The 23,198-nt window shown below is 30.2% G+C and overlaps 2 protein-coding genes across 3 annotated transcripts in view; one reads left to right on the forward strand and one right to left on the reverse strand.

Moving 5' to 3' along the window:
- Nucleotides 1-1,803: 1,803 nt before the first annotated feature.
- Nucleotides 1,804-8,647, reverse strand: LOC132720962 (uncharacterized). The gene is made up of 8 exons (XM_060705241.1): nucleotides 8,512-8,647; nucleotides 7,682-7,728; nucleotides 6,992-7,181; nucleotides 6,083-6,282; nucleotides 3,706-3,993; nucleotides 3,450-3,545; nucleotides 2,578-2,755; nucleotides 1,804-2,282 (listed from the first exon to the last, which is right to left on the reverse strand). Exons 2-8 carry the CDS (start codon nucleotides 7,725-7,727, stop codon nucleotides 2,120-2,122), a joined length of 1,161 nt encoding a protein of 386 aa, XP_060561224.1. The 5' UTR covers nucleotide 7,728; nucleotides 8,512-8,647; the 3' UTR covers nucleotides 1,804-2,119.
- Nucleotides 8,648-14,347: 5,700 nt separating this feature from the next.
- LOC132722763 (uncharacterized) overlaps nucleotides 14,348-23,198 on the forward strand; it is a 451,280-nt gene continuing 442,429 nt past the window's right edge. The window contains exon 1 of one of the 2 annotated variants that reach the window (XM_060707425.1): nucleotides 14,348-14,364. The gene's annotated coding sequence lies outside the window, so the exon portion shown is untranslated. Of the gene's footprint in view, nucleotides 14,365-17,570; nucleotides 17,575-23,198 lie in introns of those variants that run through there. The other variant, XM_060707495.1, reaches the window with a different exon arrangement.

Here is a 23,198-nt window from a genome sequence, read left to right on the forward strand (position 1 = left end):
AATAAATTAAAGAATTAAAATAAATTTCAGATAATACAAAGCTTTTCAAATAATAACAAATATCGGTTATAAAGAGATAATGCAATTTCTTAGCTTAAAGCATACATGTATGAAGAAGTATAATAAATAATCATAAAACGTGTTCAATTGAATTCTATGGTTCGAATAATAATAATATACAAAATTGTTCCCGCTTTAAGAGTTTATTAGTCGTCTGCGAAACAAACTGTGTTGATAACCAAATTGAATTTCAATTATATACTGTAACAATGAGATTTAAAGATGTTTGCCTTCAAATTAGCGAAAAGTGTGTCAAAACATCAAACTTTATAAAAGTGTACTAAGATTTTAAGAAAATTGACATACTTAAGATTCGTGTAATAATTTGGTACATGTATGTGCGATTAAGAACTGATTTTGCAGTATTAACCACCATATTTCTACTGTGTGACTCAGTATGGGATATCTTATGCAAATTTTGAACTCTTTTTGGTTATTACATGGGTCGTAGGTACCGTTTGCAATTTGTATATTACTTCCTTTGTTCACTCTACAATATTATACTTTTTAATACAATTTCAACAATCTCATGAAAATTAGCATGGATCAAGTATGCTGCTTTCGAAATGCACATATAACGCTTTAGATGTTATTTAGTATGTGAAATTATTATCACAAACTAGTCAGTTAAAACAAAACAAAAATAAGAATTATAAGTTGCCTGGAAATGGAGTTTAAAATATAAGGGAACAAAATAATTTCAATTCATTTATATTTTTATAACAAAACTTATGTAAACTCATACAATGTTTTGTTATAAAACGATATATGTCTACTTCAAACAGGAGAAACAAAAGAAGACGTTGCCATATACCAGTACGACAGACTAGCTTTCGTCATTTCATAACTTACTCCTATCAATTAGTGTAAAATTGTCTTGAAATATTGAACGTGCTCTATTTATTATGTGCCGGTTAGTGTTTATATGGTTGCTTTGGTCAACCAGACTGTGTTAGTTTGTATATATGTATGTTTATAGTTTGATGTTGTAAATAAGATGTTATTTATAATAAGCTTAATAGTGTTTATATGGATGTTTCTGGTCAACCGTACAGTTCTAATTTAATAGATGATGAGTTATATTTAGTTATGCAAATATATCATAAGTAAGCCAAACATTGTTGAAAAGATAGCAAACTTTATATGGATGTTTCTGGTCAACCGTACAGTTCTAATTAAATAGATTATTAGTTATATGTCTTATGACTGTGCACAGTTAAGAAATGTATTAAGTAGATTATTTTGTCTTATGACCCAAGTTAGTCGTAAGGCTTTTTTTTTAAATTACAAGTTTGCAATCGAAATATTTTTTGGAATAGCCAATTGTTAACCTTCCCTTTCGTTTCGTTTAAGGTTAACTGTAGTTTTGGAGTACTATTCCCCTACAAAAAAGTATATAGTGTGATACTATAGTTGGTTATTCACTTGTATCGGATGTTGATTACGTATATATAGATAACTTTATTGCAAGTGGCACAATAATGCATGTGAAATTCACGCTATCTTTGTCAACATGTTCGTAACACAATATTAAACTATGTAATATATGTTAAACTGATTATGTCATATCCTATACTGAAGGAAACAAAATAGATTAAACTGTTCACCTTCAAGAAATTTGCAGACTATCCATTGATTTTGTGATTGTATATATGTATGTATGAATGAATGTATTAATGTAATTGACTATGTACTTTGTATACGTCAAAATAAACTTTCTGTTCTGTTCTGTTCTGTTCCTAAGAAAGTCATACGCCAGTAACATTTAAATGTGATGATTTTGTTGTTTTCTTGAAAATGGTCAAATGTTAAACGCCACATGCATTTTTTATCTTTACGTCCAGAAAATATCAACTAATCTGAACATGTACATAAGTGTGTTGTCGCCTGACGTGGTAAATTAGTACAGAAGACAGAGAATAAAATTATAATAAATTCGAACTGGCAGCATAAGAGTACAAATGCACATAATGCTCTGCATATTTTCAAAAAGCAATCACTAAATCATAAAAAATATCACGTCGCATTATTCATATATTGTTACAATATAGTTTTGAATTCAACAATTTGTTTCGACAGGTGTTTCAGTACTCTGAGGACTTTGTGGGTTTGGATTGTCACAGATCAGTTTGAAAAATTCTTTTAATCCGGCATACAACACGTTGAGATCCATCAAGACTAGTCCGCCAAATATTGCTGAAAGCAATCCTACGCCAACAAATCTGTAAAATAAGTTATTGCACATTCAAATTTCGTTCCAAGAAAAAGGAATAAATTTACTGATCACTCACTGTACATATATACAACATGTAATATTTCTTTATCTACATGTACTTAAACTGATAGCAATAAACTCTTTGCAGGTCTATTATTTGTTTAATTACGAATTACATGTGTTGAATTTTATTTTTGAATGTGCTCTTACCATACCCTTTTGTCTTTCAAAATGCTCTGTTTACATTTATATTTCACTATGTATGTTTTATAAAAAGATAATGAACATTAAACAAGACTAACCCGACCCCTACAGCACTTGGTCTGTTGTCTTCTGCAGAGGTAAGTTTATTGATAGCGGCACTTGTGTTAGACGTGTCTATGGTTAATTCCTCGATGTACTTCTGTGCCTTTTCTTCCACAGATACAGGCTCAGGTATTGGAGGGTGTTCTTGTGTTGAGCAAAAGCAAACTTGAGCAGCTAACAAACATAAATTTGAAGCAGAAGTGCAACTATGTCAAGTAATTTGATAATTAGTAAAGGTATTATTTTCATTTAAATTCATTGTAATTAATATGTGTTATTACAGGAAAAATAAGCTAGACGTATTTCTGATATCGCATTTCTCCGTACCATTTTTTAAGGTTATACATCACATTCGAGTCCGTCATGGATACATATTAATATGATAAAACATTTAATATGCAAAATGTTCAAGTTCCAGTTATTACTATTAATTAAAACATTTCTATATTCAATATAAAATTAATAACGAAATCGTGTGTTCCACGTTTATTATAGCAATAAAATGTGTAAATAAAAAAATGCAAACATGAAATAAAGTATGAATTTAAATCAAATAGCATCATTAAAAATTCAGTGAAAACAAATTAATTTAAATGGATTTTAGTGACCTCTCCAATAAATATCGACTTGACATATATGCGCGTTATAAGTATCGGTCGGGAAAATTTTGTTGCTGCATAAAGGTCTTCATATTATTATAATCATTATGCTCAATCACAATAAAAGATGTAGCAATTATTGCTTTATCCGTGTTGAAGATTTACAATTTTAGCTGAAAGATCAACGTAATATCGACCGTAATATAGAACGTAATATAAAAAAGGATTCATAATATCTATTTATTATAACTTTGAAAAATAATTTATACCTGTTTCCTCACCGCCATACAGTGCTGTGGTACATTCTGTCTCGGGAACTTCTTCTTTATTTGAAAACGAGTCGTATGTCTTCTTGTCAAGCGAACCTAAATATGACGACAAAAGCATATATTTATAAAAACAAAAAAAAAAATTGGGTGATAAATTATTTCGTTATTATATAGAATAAGAAAGGTTAAATGTAACATATATGTAAAATTCTCGTAAATGATAAAACAGTTAAAGAAGGAAATAGAAAACAGTTACCTTCAAAACAACGCCGCACGTAAAATATCATGTCAGGATCGGCTGAATAGTTTTTGCCTGTTGTAAGGAAAGTTGATGATGCCGAAATCTCATTAAGGAAAAGCAGCTCGCAACCTTGCGATCCACTAGGGTCATAAATGAATCCCCAGCACTCAATATCAGGAGTAATTATCCCTGAACGACATTCCATGGCACAATCACTTGCCTCAAGTCCTGTACTTAGTGTTTGCGTTTGATAGATTGGAGCGGTGTATGTCTCCCCAATGAAGGGTTCATACCAGCAATCACCTGAAAATGTCATCAATTCTATTGTGAACTATGTAAAGCAAACTTGAGTATTTTCAATATCAAAACGTTTAAAGTTTAACCATCTAACAACTATAATCAAAATATTCTTTGAATGCAATTTGATTTGGGAAGAAAATAATAAATATGAACAGAGATATAGATTTATGGTGTGTCTTTTCTCTTTTTGGCACAAACAGTGTCAAACATCATAGCAAAAATCGCTAATTAATATTATCATATTAAGTATTCAACGTGGAAAAAGAAATTTATACTGTTATTGCTTCTATGGATAAATGAAATTCACATCTTCAAATACGTTCACGAGTTTTACAGAAAAAAAAGAACCAATATTGAGCTAATGTGAGTACAAAGAAACAACGTCAAGATACCATTCCTTAAAGATCCCTTAACACATTTTTTTCACGGTTTTATTTCATAAATATAATGCTCAAATTAAGATTTGACAATATTGTAAGTTCCAATAAGCATTATTTATAAAGATATTATCGAGTTTAACATATCATGTAAATAAAGGGAGGTAATTAGAAATTTATTTTCTATAAATTCTAACTCAAATTTTCCAATAAGAAATGAATGCATATAATTTATTGATTAAATATAATGTGCACAAATAGTTGCAGTACACATTTTACATATTCTTCGATGTTTGAAAATTGTTTTATTTGCATAATTATATACATATATATATTTTTTGCATGTGTGGTATACACACATTCACAATATCAATCACAAAACATACAGGATCTTTAATATGAATAGGACTATGAATTATAATGTTTAGTTTGTCGTTTATGCCCGTTTCTGTGTCCTCTTATAACAAAAGTAAATGTTTTCTTACTTTTCTTACTTTGTGCAGGTCTCTTTAATATATTTCAAGGAGGTACTTTTAAACACAAATGTATAATGTTCAATGACAATGTGTTATTTTCCCCGTAATGTAGTCAATAAAAGGGATAAAATATTTATATATTGCAGTATTAAACAGTTGATGTTTGGTACAATTTAGTTAGTTAAAGTTTTAATTTCTTTAAAGTCCAATTATGCCCAAGAAAAGCTTTCATTTTTGTTTCCCTAAATCTGTTCATTATAAGTGTAAATGTAATGTTAAAGGTTTCCAAAAGATACGTATTGGCCAATTACCTGAACTATCTCTTTAGTCTGTTACACTTTGAGGAAATTAGTACAGAAATATTTTTTTTAATTTTTTTATGGAAGTCAAAATACTACGTTGTTGATATTTTGCCACTTTTATAACAAATAATTTCACATTCAGCGACAATTTCGTCAGGTTATAAGCATCTATAATAATCTACCCACTTAACTAACGGAATGTCGGTGTTCTACTTAGATGCCTGTTTGTGCCTAAAAAAGATGCACAAAAGTGTTCCAGAGTCGAACCACCGACTTTTCGTAAGGTAACTGAATAACTTTCTTACTTGAAAGAATCTGTGAGGTAATTGGTTTAAAATCGGACAACTTCGACCACTCGGTCATGGACTCCCCCAAGTTACATAAATTATAACAGGGTGTCTAATTTTTTAAACATTAAGAAAGACAATATATCATTATATTGCCGGTAAGTAAATATTTAAGACAATTTCAATTTTGTTAATAATATAAAATTAGTTATGTGTATATAATAATCATGAGCATCATTGAAGCGTTTTGCACAAACAATCTGTTTAACTATAACGAGTTGTGGATGTTTCGTACATTATTGTGATAAGTATCTCATTTTTATGTCGTTTCAATAACTAATAATTAAACAACATTATAGAAATAAGCTTGCAAAAATACCACAAAAATATAAACATTAAACGATTACATGGTTGACTTTGTTCTTTGTTAAAGCTGTGGTTGGCCTTTCAAAAGTAATTAAGTTTTTTTTACAGAGATTTGTAATTTTTCTCTTTTAAGTAGAAGAATAAAATACATTTTAATCTCTAAAAGGTTGCAATTAAATAATTCAATTTGTAAATTGTCTTTTCGAAACTAAAAGTTGCTAAACAATTTTCTATCAAAAAAAGAACAAACAAACAACATTCATATAGAAGACATTAGTCCATACCTTCATAACGTTGACAAACAAATATATGCTCAGTTGAACAATTCGCCTCTGACAAATCATTGACACCATCTAATGTAGCACATTTAGCCCCAGAAAGAGCGTTTGAGAAAGGAATACTAGAGGACATAGCCTCACAATCTTGATACTCCCATGTGTTGTTCATGCTGAATGGCTGATGAAGTCCTGTCCAAAACGGGGCCCTATTTTACATATTTGAAATAACAATTTCAATGTTAATATTCCACTCATAGAAAGATTTTGTATTAAACGATTTATAGTTAATATTCAAACAATTGGTGCCATGTTAATATTCAAAGCAAAATGGTAATTAAAACTGCCATGTGATAATTGATCATATTGTAAAACTTTTCTAAACTTCAGATTAATTATAAATTTAGCTAAGACCATAATAAGTTCTCTTTTTTTCACATAATTAAAGAATTAAAGCAATTATTAATACTTTGTCCAAGAAGTCATGATATCATGTCAATATTTTAGACAATGTTTAAATGTGTATGTACTCGTATAAATGGAGTTGACGGTGATTTCAGTTTTGTCTTTTAGTGATATATTAAATTGAACGTGTAATCGTTGTTTTTAACCAAATGTCTTATCATCTCAAATATTAAAATCCTGTATTTGCAGAGTCGTTGTTTAAGGAAGGAGAAAATAATTATGAAAAGGCATTTTACCAGTGATCGCAATGTCTCGTGCTTCTTAAGTTTACGTTGTTTACAATTTAAGTAAGAAATATACACTCATTTTGTTCAAACATTGTATGATGCGTTTAGCAAACAAGTCCAAGTGGCATTACTTCTTTTTTAAATATTTTCCTTTTCCATACTAAAACGTTAAGATCGTTATGATAATATTTTGATAAACTCATTTTATAGAATTGGTTGTACATACGCATTACTCATTTGATTGCCCCATTCTGTGCTGTCCAAATGCTCTAATTCATCTATATGCCTATGACTTTGAACCTTGACCAGCTGCCCAAATTGGCTGTTACAAATTGCACTAGCCTCATTCCATGTTTTGGTGTTCGTGAATAAAGTGTATATACGACGTTGCGTGATTGCTTGGCATGTTGATATTACTTTAATATATAAGAGGCATAATATTAATCATCGTCTGCAATGGTTATTATATTGATGCATTTTCACACTGAACATTACACACCACTGATAACCACATTCAATCAAATTCATCAAAATTAAATGTATACGAAATTAAAATATTAAGGCGAAATACAATTTAATACAATAAAATAATATGTAATCTTTTATTTAGAAAAAGAGGTATTATTTTCGGGTTTGATTTATCATTTTGTGTGTCATACAATTTCTGTGTGTATGTTTCAATTAAAATATTTCATAACACCAATTATGGTAACATCACGTGAAAATCGTCTTAATAAATATAAGTGCCAACTGTTTTAATGTGAAATCAAAAAGTAAAGGCATTTTAAATTTGGACGAAATTGATGACATTAACATCATTTCGCATTTCCTTTGATCGAAATATGACCCTGTTTTATATTTGGGTAAATTTCTATATAAGAATCATTGTGAAATCTTGTTGTACATTAAAACTCACCTGCTAAAATGTAGATTAGAGTTGATAAAGTAGATATGAGATTCATTCTGAAAATATATTAAACACATATTAAATATTTCCTTTCAAACTTTATTTTCGTGTTGTCCACGTAGTTCCCAAACAAACTTACATCATCTTACATATATTATTGATGACACGAATTATTCTGATGATTAGTTTTAATATCTAAGAATATTTTTGTAAGTCTGTTTTAATTCTTATAATCGTGTTTCTATATATATTTAATGTTAAGTATGAAAAATTACGTAGCTTCACATCTAGTTCGCAAAACTAAATGTCATATTTTTAGACATGTTTAAGGTTTCTATTTTATTTAATCTATAAAATGTATAAAGCAATTAAATTATATGAATTAAATCTGTGCACTTAAAACTGTCACATTTTTTATTTATCCTTTTTAAAATATTTTTGAAATGTGGAGAGTGGTTTGTTTTTTCTGTACACATTGGTCAACATGAGTATTTCTTCTAAATATGGACAAATTTAGCGCAATGATGAATGATTCTTTTTTCATTCTTCCTTAAGTTCACTGAAGTTCAATGGTTATCAACTAAAAAGCGTTTATTTATAATTTTGTTAAAATTGCTTAAGTCCAAGAATATAAAGGGAAACTCTTTATTTTATGTTTTAAAAAACTTGAATTAGAAAATGAAAAATATGTAAAGTCAACAGCTGGTGTACATGTAACATGTGATCAGTTTTTAAATACAATTACTTTCTCAAAATAACTGAATAAAATACGGTTATTCATACATAGTCTTTAATTTGTATTTGAAATTATTGATAAAACGCAAGAAAAAAATAATTACCTGTAATTGTAATTTTAATCAAAAGCACCAAGCAACGTCGTGTCTTCCGTAATTCCTTAATTAATGTCAAAGTCTATACTTTTTGTTTCCATATAGATTTCCAATAGTTTACCCTGCTCGTATGGTTATGAAAAGATCAAAAGGTGAACGGCCTATTATCGTATAAAGTTTATCAATATTCTAATATTAATTTATAGTTACTTAAGAACTAACTGAAATGAAACCAATGGTATCAAATTATAAATAATAAATTAAACAAATATCTTTATTGATTTTATATAATATTGAAAAGTACAAGGAAACCCCATACGACGTTTCTTTTAATTATCGAAGGATCGATTCACTTTTTTATCCGACATTGTGTATAAAGTAAAAAATATTTCCATATTATACCGGATCGCATGTTAGAGCTTTAATCCCTAGATTGATATGTACTATAAATGCTGAAATGGATGCAAAATAATGAGGTTTTTTTTCGTGGATAAAATCGATTCATGCTAATGGCCGATTAGGGAAAGATCATCATTTTCATTATCGAGTCCTTATGTAATATCCTTGTTTAAAATGTATTACATTTTTGTTAAACAAAAGTATTTAAAGTTTTTTGGGGGGGGGTCATATCGAATTTTTTCTTTAATATATAAAAGTATGTCGATTTTGAAAATACAGCTTAAAGAAGATACTGACAATATGATATTGAAATTCCAACATATATTTCTGAACAATGCAATGCCTAATATTAATTCACATTTATGTTCATCAGCTGTAATTTTATTTCATCAGAAGTCATTATATCTAGCTTAACAATTTGACATGCACCATTTGAGCCGCGTCATGACAAAACCAACATAATGGGTTTGCGACCAGCATGGATCCAGACCAGCCTGCGCATCCGCGCAGTCTGATCGGGATCCATGCTGTTCGCTGTCAGTTTCTCCACTTGTAACAGAGTTGGTAAGCTAACAGCATGGATCCTGATCTTACTGCGCGTTTGCGCAGGCTGGTCTGGATCAATGCTGGTCGCAAACCCACTATGTTAATCACTTAATGACATTATAGTGTGAGGTGAAATTTACTTTAAGTGCAGTGTTAACATCGAACTGAGACGAAATAAGAGATCAAAGTTACTTTCCCTACTGGTCTCCTAGCAGTTTTCCGGCCCCTAGCAGTTTTCCGGCCCTTTATCATTTTCATCCAGTTCACTATATTTTTACCATTAGGGCATTTCATCAAACATGCGAGCTAAAATCATCTTAATAGATCAAAGAGTATTAAAACATTATCAAAATATTATACATCAATGAATATTAAGCTATATGAAAACAAAAGAGAACTACTAGTTACTAATTTACAGATAATATCAAATCTTTTTTATATATACTATTCCACCTTAGCGGATTTCCAGGTATGCTTTTGATATTGTAAGGGAGACTACTCGTTCACTATGTTTGTAAATCTTAGCTCGAAATCATTTCTCTTTGCTGAGTCACATACTTGTATAACAAACAAATACTTTCTTAGATGTTAAGTTAATTAATAAATACGTTTGGCACAAGAGAGTAAGTACACACACTTTGCCAATTACCGAGTATATTTAAGACAAAGAGTATCAAAAATTAATATCTGTATAGACTGCTTAAAATAAATGAATATGTATTCTAAGATTTAACTTACTCATTTAATAACCTTGTACAAACCCATTTTAGGTTTAATAAATATTATGCTAATAATTATAATGTTCGGCGCAGTATGGCCAGTAATGTATCAATGTGCCGTTAAACTCAAACACACATACAAACAAAACCGTCGCTCATTAACAGCGGATAAAATATAATAAGGTGAAGCAATATATATGAAACCAAAGCATGATGTAACTATTTAGTATTTTTGTAAAATTGTAGTAAGTCTGTTGTATGATTATTTATCCGTTTTAAGCACATTTGACAGAATAAATGAAGGTCTACTGCGTAAGCCGGTGCTATGGGGCGTGAACGGTAACATGCACATTCCAGAAACGTCCATGAACAGGCTCAATCAAAACCGTGCCTGCAACATTTTCAATTTGGTTCGTTTTTTAACGTTCTTTAGGGATCGTTAGGGATTTATTTATTTTTTATCTGAATGTCACATTGAAACTAAAACAATGTCTATAACAAGTAAAATAACAAACTTTGTAAATTATATATACATTACAATAATCAATCGTTTAATTCTGTAAAATTATTTAATATTTTTACCAAAAGTGAAACAATTAAGACTGTTGTCCTTTAAAAAAAAACATTCGACAATTTTTTATCGTGACACGAATTTGTGACAGTCGAAATTATATAATTATTTGCCACATGAATAGAGCATTTAAAACGGATGTTCTGAACGAAAATGAAATATATTTCTGGATAATTTAGAAGAGCGGGGGAAATGTTAAACACGTATAGTAGACGTATGTTTCTACAATTATCGTGTATACAAGAAATGCGATATAGGTTCAGTTAGTTTAATAAGATAAACTTTGTGGAAAGACACGAGGGCTTTTACTTTCTTAATTAATTTTGCAATCCGTTAATTAAAATTTCGTTCCTTCAGGGTTTTCAAACACTAACAATATCCCATAGCTGTCAAAATTTAGATGGATATTACATAAATGCATGTGTTATAATACATGTGCAGATATGCATAAAATTAAGAAAAATACTGTTGCAATAAAACAGTGTGGATAGTATTTCAAAACGAAGCTAGTGAATACAGACAAAATCATTTTGATAACAAATTTGAATTTCGTGAATATTTTTGTTTTGAGTATAAATTTAGTGCATTCAAGTTCATGAATTGCTACAAAGAAATAAGGTCAGTTACAATTTGATGCTGCGTAAATGCAATGTTTGATAGAAAGAAATTCATGATCATAGAAATAAACTTGTACTACACTTATTCTTTCCTTAACGACCGAAATTCAGAAATATCATTTATTATGTATGTTTCACACAGAACTGTGATTTTTGCTCTAAGTTGTATTTTTAGAAATACATATTTTCTGCCAAAAGATGTATTGTTGATGCTTTAAATATATGTTGTATGATTAATGCAATAAAACTATTTGAATTTCAGTATAAGACCAAAAACACTTTATAAAGAGGAGAATAAAACAAAAGTAAAAATATGGAAATATTATTAAACTTTAAATGTTATAGTTGTTAAGTTGCATAACTTTTTTTGAGGTCTGAATACCGCTTTAAACGGTGCTAGGGGCGTGATACGTGCAGATGAAGCACTTTTTGCAGTAACCTTTTCTTTTTCACCTTTAAGACAACTTATGAAATTTGCTTTGAGTAGATTCTGTTTTTGTTTGTGTGTTTTGTTTTCATGTATTTTTGAAATTATATTTTTTTATCTTTTATTTTAACGTTGTTACTTTTAAAGGCATAGATTAGTTTCAACCAATTTCGATCATGTTAGATAACAATTTTACATTTTTTCTTTTTTAGAATAGATCATACTAATGTTTAATTTGCTGCTTAGCACGCCCATCGATTTTGCTTACTACCTTTAAAACACCTTTTAAACACATTTAGAGGGACGTCCATAGCTGAATGGTTCAGGCCGTTGACTTCAAACCACATGCGCCTCACTATTTACAGTCGAACCCCAATAGGCCAATAGGAGCTTTGGATTATGTCAAGTGAGGAAACTATCCAGCTACCTTTCGTCAGGAATTCTACTCAAGTGCCCATTTCAGTCTGAAAAAATGCACGTAAGGGCACATGAGGTCTTCCTGTACCATTAAACCTGGATAATCGCCACATCACCTATACTGTGTTGGTGCGACGAAAACCCCAACCAGTAGAAATACAAATATTTAGGCTGTCAATAACGTTGTACGAAATAGTTTAAATCTGGAAAAAGCATGATCCCTCGGAAGCATTTATAACAACGAAATTACATGAAAATTGCAGACTTAGTTTGATTGACCTTTACATGACAACCGTTATCCGTCATATTGGTAGAATTTTCCGCTAATTACAGACATTTTTTTATATAGTTATGTGATGTTATAGAATCTGATAGTAAGTCATGTACAACATGAAAATGCATCCATTCAGTTAATGCAATTCCTTATGTACATGTATAATGTGTTTGATTGTGAGTGATTTATAACTGTGTTGCATGTAAGTGTTGTGCTATTGTATTTTATATGAGAGCAATTGCCTGGTGTCTGAATGTACATCACATGAAAGTTTATTCCTTTTCTACGTTTCCACTTTAGAATGTTTACCTTCTTAAAATTAATTTAAACTTCGGTAGCTTAATGCTATACTTTTCTGAAATATTCGTAAGGAGAAAAGGGATAGCCGGTCCAAAGTTGTATATGGCGTTATGATATGTTAAAGATATAAAATAGAGAAAATAAGAATCCCTAAAGAAAGTTAAAAACAGCAAAACTGAAAAATGTTGCAGGTTCGGTTTGACTGAGCTTGGTAATGGACGATACTATCAAGTGCAAACTACCGTCCACACGTCCTAGCACCGGCTTCAGCAGAATCCAACATTTAAACATGAAAGTTGGGACAATTTGAATTTTGAAACATCCGCAGATGTGCTCATACGGTGGGTATCACAGAACCTTCAGTGTGACACAGTAGTGTCATTTCATGAAAAATGGCGTACGTTCCCTAACTAAAAAAGTAAGTGTGCACTTAAACAAAACACAATGGGTAGAACTAAACAAATTGGAATTTTGGAAGGGGATTAGAGGTTGTAAAGCCTGCATATCATAGATAAGACGTCAAAAGACAAAAGTTAAAAGGCAGGCAACAGACCCTAAGGGTGATTAGGAATATTGGAAACTATAAGAATAACATTAGGTCTACTAAGTCTTTACCTTTCCTTATATTGGCACATTTTCACCACTTAATTAGAAAGGGATTTAAACATTAAAATTGTTTGCGTTGATAACAGTTCGAATGATTTGTTGTTTTTTTTTTTGTTTTTTTCTTATTTGAAATGATAAATATAATTATAAGATAATTCAAACTACATTTGTATAGAACTTTTAAGTTATATGCAAGCGTATAACTATGTAAAATATTTGCATAATTTATTATCATTAAGGATTAAATTTTCACTTTGAAGTTCGATGTTGCGTACTGAAATATGTCGTTTAAAGTATGAATTTCCTTCTTTTTACTGACAGCTTTGAAGGTTTTATCTGTTGCATTATGAATGTCGCTACACTTTTGAAATATTAATTTTAATTAATTATAATAAAGGAAACTTTACGTAATGTAATGAATAACACGTTTTCTGTTTTATCTATATAATGTAATATATCCAGTGTCATATAAGTGGAATACAAAACATGAATCATGAAACTTTACATACAAATACAGTAATTGTTTTAGATGTGACATGTGGGTTTCTGTTTCCTGTAATAATGACATCCCGTTTTCTGCCCATGTGCCCTATCCTTTTTTGGAGTCCTGCTGGGCTCCTTGCTGGTGGCCCTGTAAGGAATCCGTTCATTGAATACCGCCATTCCTTGTTGATATTGATTCTTTATATCTAATGCAAAAACTTGGTAACTTGTAAAATATATTTGAAGTTTTAATTCTGATGATACATATTTGAGACTTTGTGTGGCTCTTTATTTATACTTCTTATAAAACTATGAAAAGCATGTATTTATCTTTTGAAGATGACAGCATATTGACACAAATCGTGTATGTTCACGGAACCTTGAACCTTGTTGACCTTCATAGATTTTGTGATAAATGATTCAAATAAATGAATAATAGCAAATGTCGTAATTAAAACAGTTTGTAAGATCAATTTCTTGTTTTGAAAAAGATCTTAAAGTACAGCATTGGTTTTGGTTGCAAACAAATTTCTCAGAACCAATAAATTATTTATTTTTTTTAAAGTATCAACACTTTATGTGACAGCATATCCTCAATTTTGATTAACATATGCAATTAAAAAGTTCCGTTTTTACTTTTTAACTCGTACGTATTTTCAGAAATCAGTTTCTAAAAGATCCGTTTGATTTACTTTACGAACTTTTAAGAAAAAAATAAAAAAAATTGTTTAAACTTATATAATTTATTTTCAAGAAAATTTATTAAATTGCGAATTGAAAATGTCAAAATATGACACGTGGCAAGCATTTAATAGCTTGATTTAACTACTTGCACTTTTATCTTTTTATTGCCTTTCAAATGATTTAAGATTTTGTTACTTTTTAAGTTCATAACTTGACGGAAAGACCTACATCAGACTAAGTTATAAGTATGAATAAATAAAGAAAAAAAAGAAGTAAACTTTCACTTCAATAAAATAATATTTATTTTTATGCACTTGAAAATATCATATAGCGTTGCTTTTGTGTGCAGCATTTTGTTAAAGTGCATGTTTATATATGTATATAGATGATAGATCCATGTACTTACGTCATTAAATGTAAATACAAGTCTAACAAAAATCGAATTAAAATAATTTCAATTATTCAATTTTATAAGCTGATAAAATATGTATCATTTATATAAACTGTTACACTGATTCAAGACTCGAGTAATAATTAACAAGTTATGTGCGATTAATGACTGAATTTGTTCTTCCAAGATCTACAATATGTCGCTTGTGAAAAATTTCGGCTTTTGTATAGCCTTTTATCCCTTTAATGATAGCGATTGTCTTTTTATAACTATTATTCATTATGAAGAAACAATAATATCTGTCATGTATTGCATTCAGAAACGGAATATCCATAGCTGTAATGTTCGCAAAATCTTGTTATAATACTCTGGTGATAGCAATTGTTGTCAAACATGTATTACTAGAAACGGATTTCCAATTTGAAAAGCTTAGACTGATATATTTTCTTTAGAAAAATTCAGCTATAATTGAGATTCCTTAGGATTAAAGAACGATTGGAATTTAGCTGGTATAAACCTTCTATGAATTATTTATACATTGTAGTAACTATATTTAAGTAAATTGTATTTAGGTCTTCTTGAACTAAGTTCATTTTTAATTACGCTTCTGGTGTTCTTTAAGAATCCTTTTACTCAATTCTATGAATACAAAAAAGTACAAAACATTTCACAAAAAATACAATTTTTTTACAAAGCAGTGAAATTGAGGTAAGCATACAGTTAACGTTAAATTTATTTGTAAAACTAGGCCGCACGGAACCCCTGTATAAAAACCACGTACTGTTCTGGTATTGGTTACTTTGTAGCTCTCTCTGTTAAGGCCTGAAAGTCGAAAAGTTGTTTTGGGTGATGAGTACAATGGCCAAACAGGTACTAAAATGCGTTGTTTTCAGTAAAAGAAACGCATTTTGAGCAAAATTAACAATGACATCTTGTGCACAGTTGCAAGTTTGCCCGTCCAGAACAATTTCCATCCTTTGTAAAGTTGCATAACGAAGTTGTGCCTCTTTTCAAAAAACGAGTACAATGGTCAAATCAAATTTAATGAGTACAATGGCGTAACTATTTTATTGCCTGTCCTATTTTGTCAATTTTTTCATTGAATTATGCTTGTTTCTCGCTTCCTGTCTTAAATATCATACAAACATAATATTTGAAAGTGAAAAGTAGAAAGAAGTATTAAATTAAATGAATTCAGTTTGCTTGCTATACATTCTCATCTAAATAGTATTCTGCTTTGATAACACACGTGTACATCAGCTTAAAAGTATTTGCAATACAAAAATAAAATAAAGCATGTACATTATATAGAATTTATTTCACCAGCAAAATATATGTTACAATTACATGCATAAAATGTCATACCATTTTGACAATTATTTTGGAAATAAAGTCAGTTGTTGTCGCTGTTTCTTTGTATTTCAGACGCAGAAAACGTTGTTCCTTTAAATGAAAGCATGTTAACGTATATCTATGGAATATATACATGTATTGTATATTTTAAATTTTATTATTGCTGCTTATATATCGTTAATACTACATCACACCATATTAAGTAATTCAATATTTTACAGGAGTAGAAATTCTGATATGTTTATTTGCCGGCATTATGGCAAATCGTATAGAAGACGACCAGCTTCATGTCGTCACGAGCAGGTACAAAAGGGGAAGGTACCCCATGCATGCTGTGGGACATGGTTTCTAAGTTTCGGAAAATTGCAAAGACATAGGTTTGTAAATTTGCATATCATATACATGAAGTACATGGCTGTCTGATATTTCTACATACGGCTTGAGTGCCTAAGATGGAAAGAAACAAAGAAATGGTTTCATGTACATGTAAATAAAGAAAAGCTATTAACAAAAGGAAATTAGATAACCCTGAAGCAATATATTGCCCCATTATTTGATATAAGCAGCGACATATAATGTACCTCTTATGGGTTGAGAAATGAAGCATTATATATGTTCCTAAATAGGTTACAATTTAAAGCTACAAAATTTCTTATGAGACAAATATTATGAAACAAATAAAAGCGTATTATTATAGCTAAACCTTTGTACACCGATCAATAAACACAACATGAAAAGCTTATCATCCTTACATCAATAAACTGATATAGTATTTTCGGCAAAAGAAACTCTTTGATGTACTAGTTGAAATATTCAGTTAAGTAAACAACGATGGGGGCATCAATTGCGAATGGGAAACTGTTGTCGTTTGCGACAAATTTGAACTGAACACCAAGTGTATGGTGCTCAGAAGACGACAGACTTATGTCGTCCACATCAGTAATTCACGTGGCAAGTACCGTCAATGTTATGCTGTGGAATGTGTTGCTAAGTTCGGATTTTGGCAAATGACTGTGATGCATTTTGTATTGCCATGAGTTCTACACAATGAGTACATGGCTGTCTGATATTTCTACATACGGCTTGAGTGCCTAAGATGGAAAGAAAACAAAGAAATGGTTTCATGTACATGTAAATAAAGAAAAGCTATTAACAAAAAGAAATTAGATAACCCTGAAGCAATATATTGCCCCATTATTTGATATAAGCAGCGACATATAATGTACCCTTATGGTTGAGAAACGAACGCATTATATATGTTCCTAAATAGGTACAATTAAAGTACAAAATTTCTTATGAGGACACATATTATGAAACCCGGTTATAATAGCTCCAACACCGTTAAACACAACATGAAAGCTATATATACATCAATAAACTGATAGTATTTCTAAACTCTTTGTTTAGTTGTTTCAGAGTAAACAACGATGGGGGCATCAATGCGAAGAATGTGACTTTTCGTTTGCGACAAAATCTGAACTTGAACAACACAAGTTATTCCATCCTATCCCTCTCTCACTTGCAGCATCTGCCCAAAGCTTTTCGAACTAGGGCAATGCTGATTGATCACCTTTCTTCCCATTCCGGCAAAAAGAAACACAAATGTACTTGTGGAAGAGCCTACGTTTGAGATATCACTGATCAAAGTGTATAATATCAAAGCAAACTCAGTGAAACTTTGTTTGTTCTAGTCATTGTCACAAAAGTGCCTCTTATGAGGTCATCAGACTTTGTTTTCGCCATATCATGATATTTTTGTCACGTGCAGATACGTCAATAAAGTTTATTGAATGAATAACTTGTGTTGCTTAAGTTCAGATTTTGTCGCGAACTGACTGCCTGATGCATTTTTGATTCGCCATGACTGTTTGCTCTTACACAATTGAAACATATTAGAATTTTAGAAATACTATCAGATTATTGATGTAAATATGGCTTCCATGCTATGTTTAACGGTGTTGGAGCTTTAATAGCCGGGTTTTATAATATTTGATCTCATAAGAAATTTTGTCCTTCAACTGAATCCTTTTAGGAACATATGTAATGCGTTCATTTCTCAACACACAGGGTACATTGTATGCCGCTGCAAATAATAGGGCAATATATTGCTCCAGGATTATCTTGTTTCGTTTTCTGAATACTTTTTCCTTATGTTACTTTCCATCTTTGCCACACAAGCCGTTTGTAGAAATATCAGTCTGTTATTTACTTCATGTATTATATATAATTTACAGACCCATGTTTTTGCAATTTGGCGAAACTTAGAAAAAATGTCCCACAGCATTTATGGGGTGCCTTTCCCTTGTGTACCTGCTCGTGACGATTTGCCATAATGCCGGCAAATAAACACATAAGAAATTTCCAATTCCTGTAAAGATATTGAATTACTTAATTTGGTGTGATGAAGTATCTAACGATAATATAACCACAATATTAAAATCTAAAATATATATTACATGTATATATTCTATAGATATACGTAAACATGCTTTTCATTTAAAGGAACTTTTTTTCGTCTGAAATACAAAAAAAACAAGAACAAAAAAACCTGACTTGATTTCCAAAATAATTGATGATTTTATGTATGTAATTGAAACATATATTTTGCTGGTGAAATAAATTCTATATCATGTACATGTTTGTATTGTCAATACTTTTACGCTGATGTACACGTGTGTTATCAAAGCAGAATACTATTAAGATGAGAATGTATAGCAAGCAAACTGAATTCATTTAATTTAATACTTCTTCCTACTTTTCACTTTCAAATATTATATTTGTATGATTTCAAAGACAGGAAGCGAGAAACAAGCATAATCCAATGAAAAATTGACGAAATAGGACAGGCAATAAAATCGTTCGGCCATTGTACTCATTAAATTTGGTTCGACCATTGTACTCGTTTTTTAAAAAGATGCACAACTTCGTTATGCAACTTTACAAAGGATGGAAATTGTTCATGACGGGCAAACTTGCAATTGTGCACAAGATGTCATTGCTAATTTTGCTCAAAATGCGTTTCTTTTACTGAAAACAACGCATTTTAGTACCTGTTCGGCCATTGTACTCATCACCCAAAACAACTTTTTCGACTTTCAGGCCTAAACAGAGAGAGCTACAAAGTAACCAATAACAGAACAGTACGTGGTTTTTATACAGGGTTCCGTGCGGCCTAGTTTTACATATAAATTTAACGTTAACTGTATGCTTACCTCAATTTCACTGCTTTTACCGAGCGTTTAAGCCGCCATTTTATGAGCCCATTGTACGATTTTGGTCACGTGATCATCCGCAGTGTGTAAACATTTTTTTCTTCAAAAATTGTCCTTTATATAAATACTTTCATGTAATCTTAAGCAGCATTGTCGTAGATGCACAATGTTTTTGCTACATAACATGTAAGGTATTTTTTGTAACAAAATTGTATAAAACTTTCATCATCTGAACGTTCTGATATTCTGTTTATTTTCCTTATAACTGCCGTTTCATGCAGATATCTTCATGTGATTATAACATAGTTTTATTTTACGCTTGACGTTATTTGAAACCAATATAATAAACTCTCAAGTTAATTGCATTGTAGCATAGCATTGCATTCTATTCTAAATAGATGTTCTAGCTTTAAAGACTCACTTTGATGGAACGATTAATTTCTATAATGGTTTATAATTGTGATGTAATAATTTAGCTACATATTTGTCAGGACCTATAGTATTATTCAATGTAAGCACAAGTCATACATGATACATGTTGTATATGAGTTATTACACGATATCATTGGTTATTACACGGTAATACACGCATTCTGTATTTTTTTGTATTTAAAAGCACAAAGGATAATTACATATTTCTAGTATTATTGAAAATAGCATTTATTTTACAATATCAAAGTTCATTTTTTGGTTTAGACCTTTCTTTAACTATTTACCCTTAAATGGTATTTAACATTTTCGTCCTGATAATATTTTACCCCAGAATCACAAAGAAAACGTTCTAACATTTCATACGACAAACAAGTATGAAAAATGGTTATTTTCTTGACGATATCGAAATGTTATCGTGGTTTTTTTTATTTCTTCTTATCCTTATAGGCAGAAAATTACCCTTATTACAATGTTGCTAAACTACGTGGCTTAAAGCAGCACGCCTCCAGATTCATGTAAATTTTCATAAAAATTTTGGAAATATATTTAAAAGTGAAATACTGTGAGGTGAACAAATAAAGTAATTTAAATATTGCAATCGGCATTTACAGTCCACAAAAATTACCAAAAAGTTGTCAACATATACAAAAACAGCCCTTACTGCGTTAGTAACGCAGTAGAAATATGGTGGCAAATACTGCACAATCAGTGTTACACCGCACATAACATGTAAAATATAACTTTAATTTTGAATGTTTTACCTTTCTTAAAAGTTTAGTGCATTTTTCTCAATTTTGATTTTCTTGAAATACTTTGGCTCATCTAGAGGCGTGCAGCTTTAAGTAAACGTATCAGTCTTAACGGTGTTCAGTGGAAATGTATTCTGGTGATGTTCCATATGATCTGTGGTGTTCCTGTGTGGGCGTTGCGTTTATTAAATAGCGCCCTTCCTTGTTGATGTTTTTTTCATATTTTGAGAATGAATTTACCACGAAGAGCTTAGTCAATTTTAGAACTTCTCGCCATAGTGTATGCATATTGAAAAGTCAGTCAAATATATTCATGTACATTCTTTACAACCTTGTAAAATGCCCTCTAGATATTATTAAAGGCATAAGTTTTCCTGATAGGCAGTAAAATATGTAACAAAAATCTTACTTAAAATGTGGAAGAAAATGTATGATACGAGCCCATATATCACGTATTTATTCCTGATCTTTTTACAAACTATGCAATGTCAAAGAATATTGTTCTACTGAATATTATATTCATTCAAATCATTTCTTTACATTAAATAACATATGACTAGTTATAAAGACATTATCTATAAATTTACGTATATTTTCATATCGCTGAACACAAAAGACAACATTTGTGTTAAATATTCAACTAATAAATGCAAATGTGTTACAAATTACGCTTTTGCTTAATTCATTAACATTAAGGTTAAATTTCACTTTGAAGTGCATTTTAGAATTGGAAATGAGGTCAGCTTACGTATGAATTTCCTTCTCTTTTCTGTCAGTTTGGACAGATTTATGATTTAAATTACAACTTGCTTTTCACTGAACTGAAATATTAATGATTTTAAAATGAATGTTCGGCAATAAAATTTCAATTTATAATGAGTAATATATCTACCGAAAATTTAAGAAAAATGCAATCAGTGGACTTCAACTCAAATTGTATTCTTATAGGAAACCTTGAATAAGGTCAAATCGCCCTGAAATGGAAGAATGTTAAATATTTCTAACACCAATAGCGACAATTAGTAAATGAGTGAATATCAAAATAAATGAATGTGATGTTACTTTTGACAATATTATATGTAACACCTGGCTTTGCCAGAAGCTTAATGGCATTTTAACTCTGTAAACAAAAGACAAAGGAATGAAAACACAATGCTATAATTCTCTGTCTTACACAATCATGTCTTGTTATTTAAATTATGATGATTTATTTTAATCATTGGCACAATATTGGACATAAACTATAACGGCGCTGGTTAAGAGATTTTTCTAAAACTGGTAAAGTCAGTAATATATCACACATATCACGAGATTCTACCCTCTCTATATGGTTTAATTAGTTGATTGTCAATGTTAAATAAAGCAAACTTACATACCCTTTTCAAAACAAATAGTCACAAGGATTCTTAGAGTTCAATAAGTTATAAATTGCATTTTTTTCAACTATCGCCATAATACAATGTCCATAGAAATTCAATAGGAGTTCGTTCAATATTCTTCGCATAACTAAGCCTGGAATCAACATATTTGCATACTTACATTAATAATATCTTTGTAACCGAATTGATAATACCAATAAATTTATAATTCTTATTTATTGATCGGCTGAATATTATGTTCATTCAATCCATGTTTCATTCCGACATTTTTATTTGTTTCCTAGACAGGAGATTTCATTTCTGTCAGTGAATTTTCTTCATTTCATGATGAAAATATATTTTCTTTGAATAATCATTGATTTTAGTTTCACCAATTTAAATCATATTTTTACCCAGATGTACGCATTTGTCTTTAACTACCTTCAAATAAGACATTACACAATTTCCAATACATACATTTGACACGATAATGATATCATTTAATGATTCTCTATGTTTTCTGATTTTTTGTCAATAAGAATATTATACAATGTATATAAAGCCAAAAAATAAGACGAATTTATTTTAAATGTTGTCTTTCCGTTCCACATAATGTGTTTCTGTTTGTCTGCCATGCACATTTATCCGGAAAACATTATTTCACTGATATGTCTATAAATATCTTAAAGGCCCTATTCATTTTGCCATGAAAAAAATGGACGTTGACAAAAGCAGCCAAACTAAGCATTCAGTGTTTGTTACCTTTTTGATATCTATTGTTCCTACTGTCTACACTTGTTCGTGAACCACCGACACTTTTTGTGTTTAATTGGTATTAGTCTCTTTTTGTCTCGTAAAGGTTCAATTTAAAAGTATTTTTACATAACCTTTTTTATTTTATGATGAAATGTAAAAGTATTTGCTTTTATGTTGTATCATGTCCCGTTGTGTCTTTTTCTGTTATCATTGAAGTTCTATGCATTTCCCTATAAAATGATTCAGGAAGATTTAGAACATTACTTTTAGATTGATTTGATTTGAACAAACACCTCAATTCTCTTTTCAGCTCGCGTTAAACTGGGTTAGTGTCTCAAATTGAAATCTCAATTTTTAATTTCATTACCATTATGTGGGAGGTTGGGAATACTACCCATGCGT

This window comes from Ruditapes philippinarum, unplaced genomic scaffold, assembly GCF_026571515.1.
Source record: "Ruditapes philippinarum isolate M1 unplaced genomic scaffold, ASM2657151v2 ctg363_1_1_1_1, whole genome shotgun sequence".
NCBI lineage: Eukaryota > Metazoa > Mollusca > Bivalvia > Venerida > Veneridae > Ruditapes > Ruditapes philippinarum.

Excerpts from the sequence above, each read along its gene's own strand:
- LOC132720962 (XM_060705241.1), bottom strand. The coding sequence starts at position 7,727 with ATGAATCTCATATCTACTTTATCAACTCTAATCTACATTTTAGCAG. Across the intron at positions 7,182-7,681 it reads TCTAATCTACATTTTAGCAG|TAATATCAACATGCCAAGCA; the intron begins GTGAGTTTTAAT and ends TATATATTAAAG. Across the intron at positions 6,283-6,991 it reads GGCAATCAAATGAGTAATGC|GGCCCCGTTTTGGACAGGAC; the intron begins GTATGTACAACC and ends TATGTAAAATAG.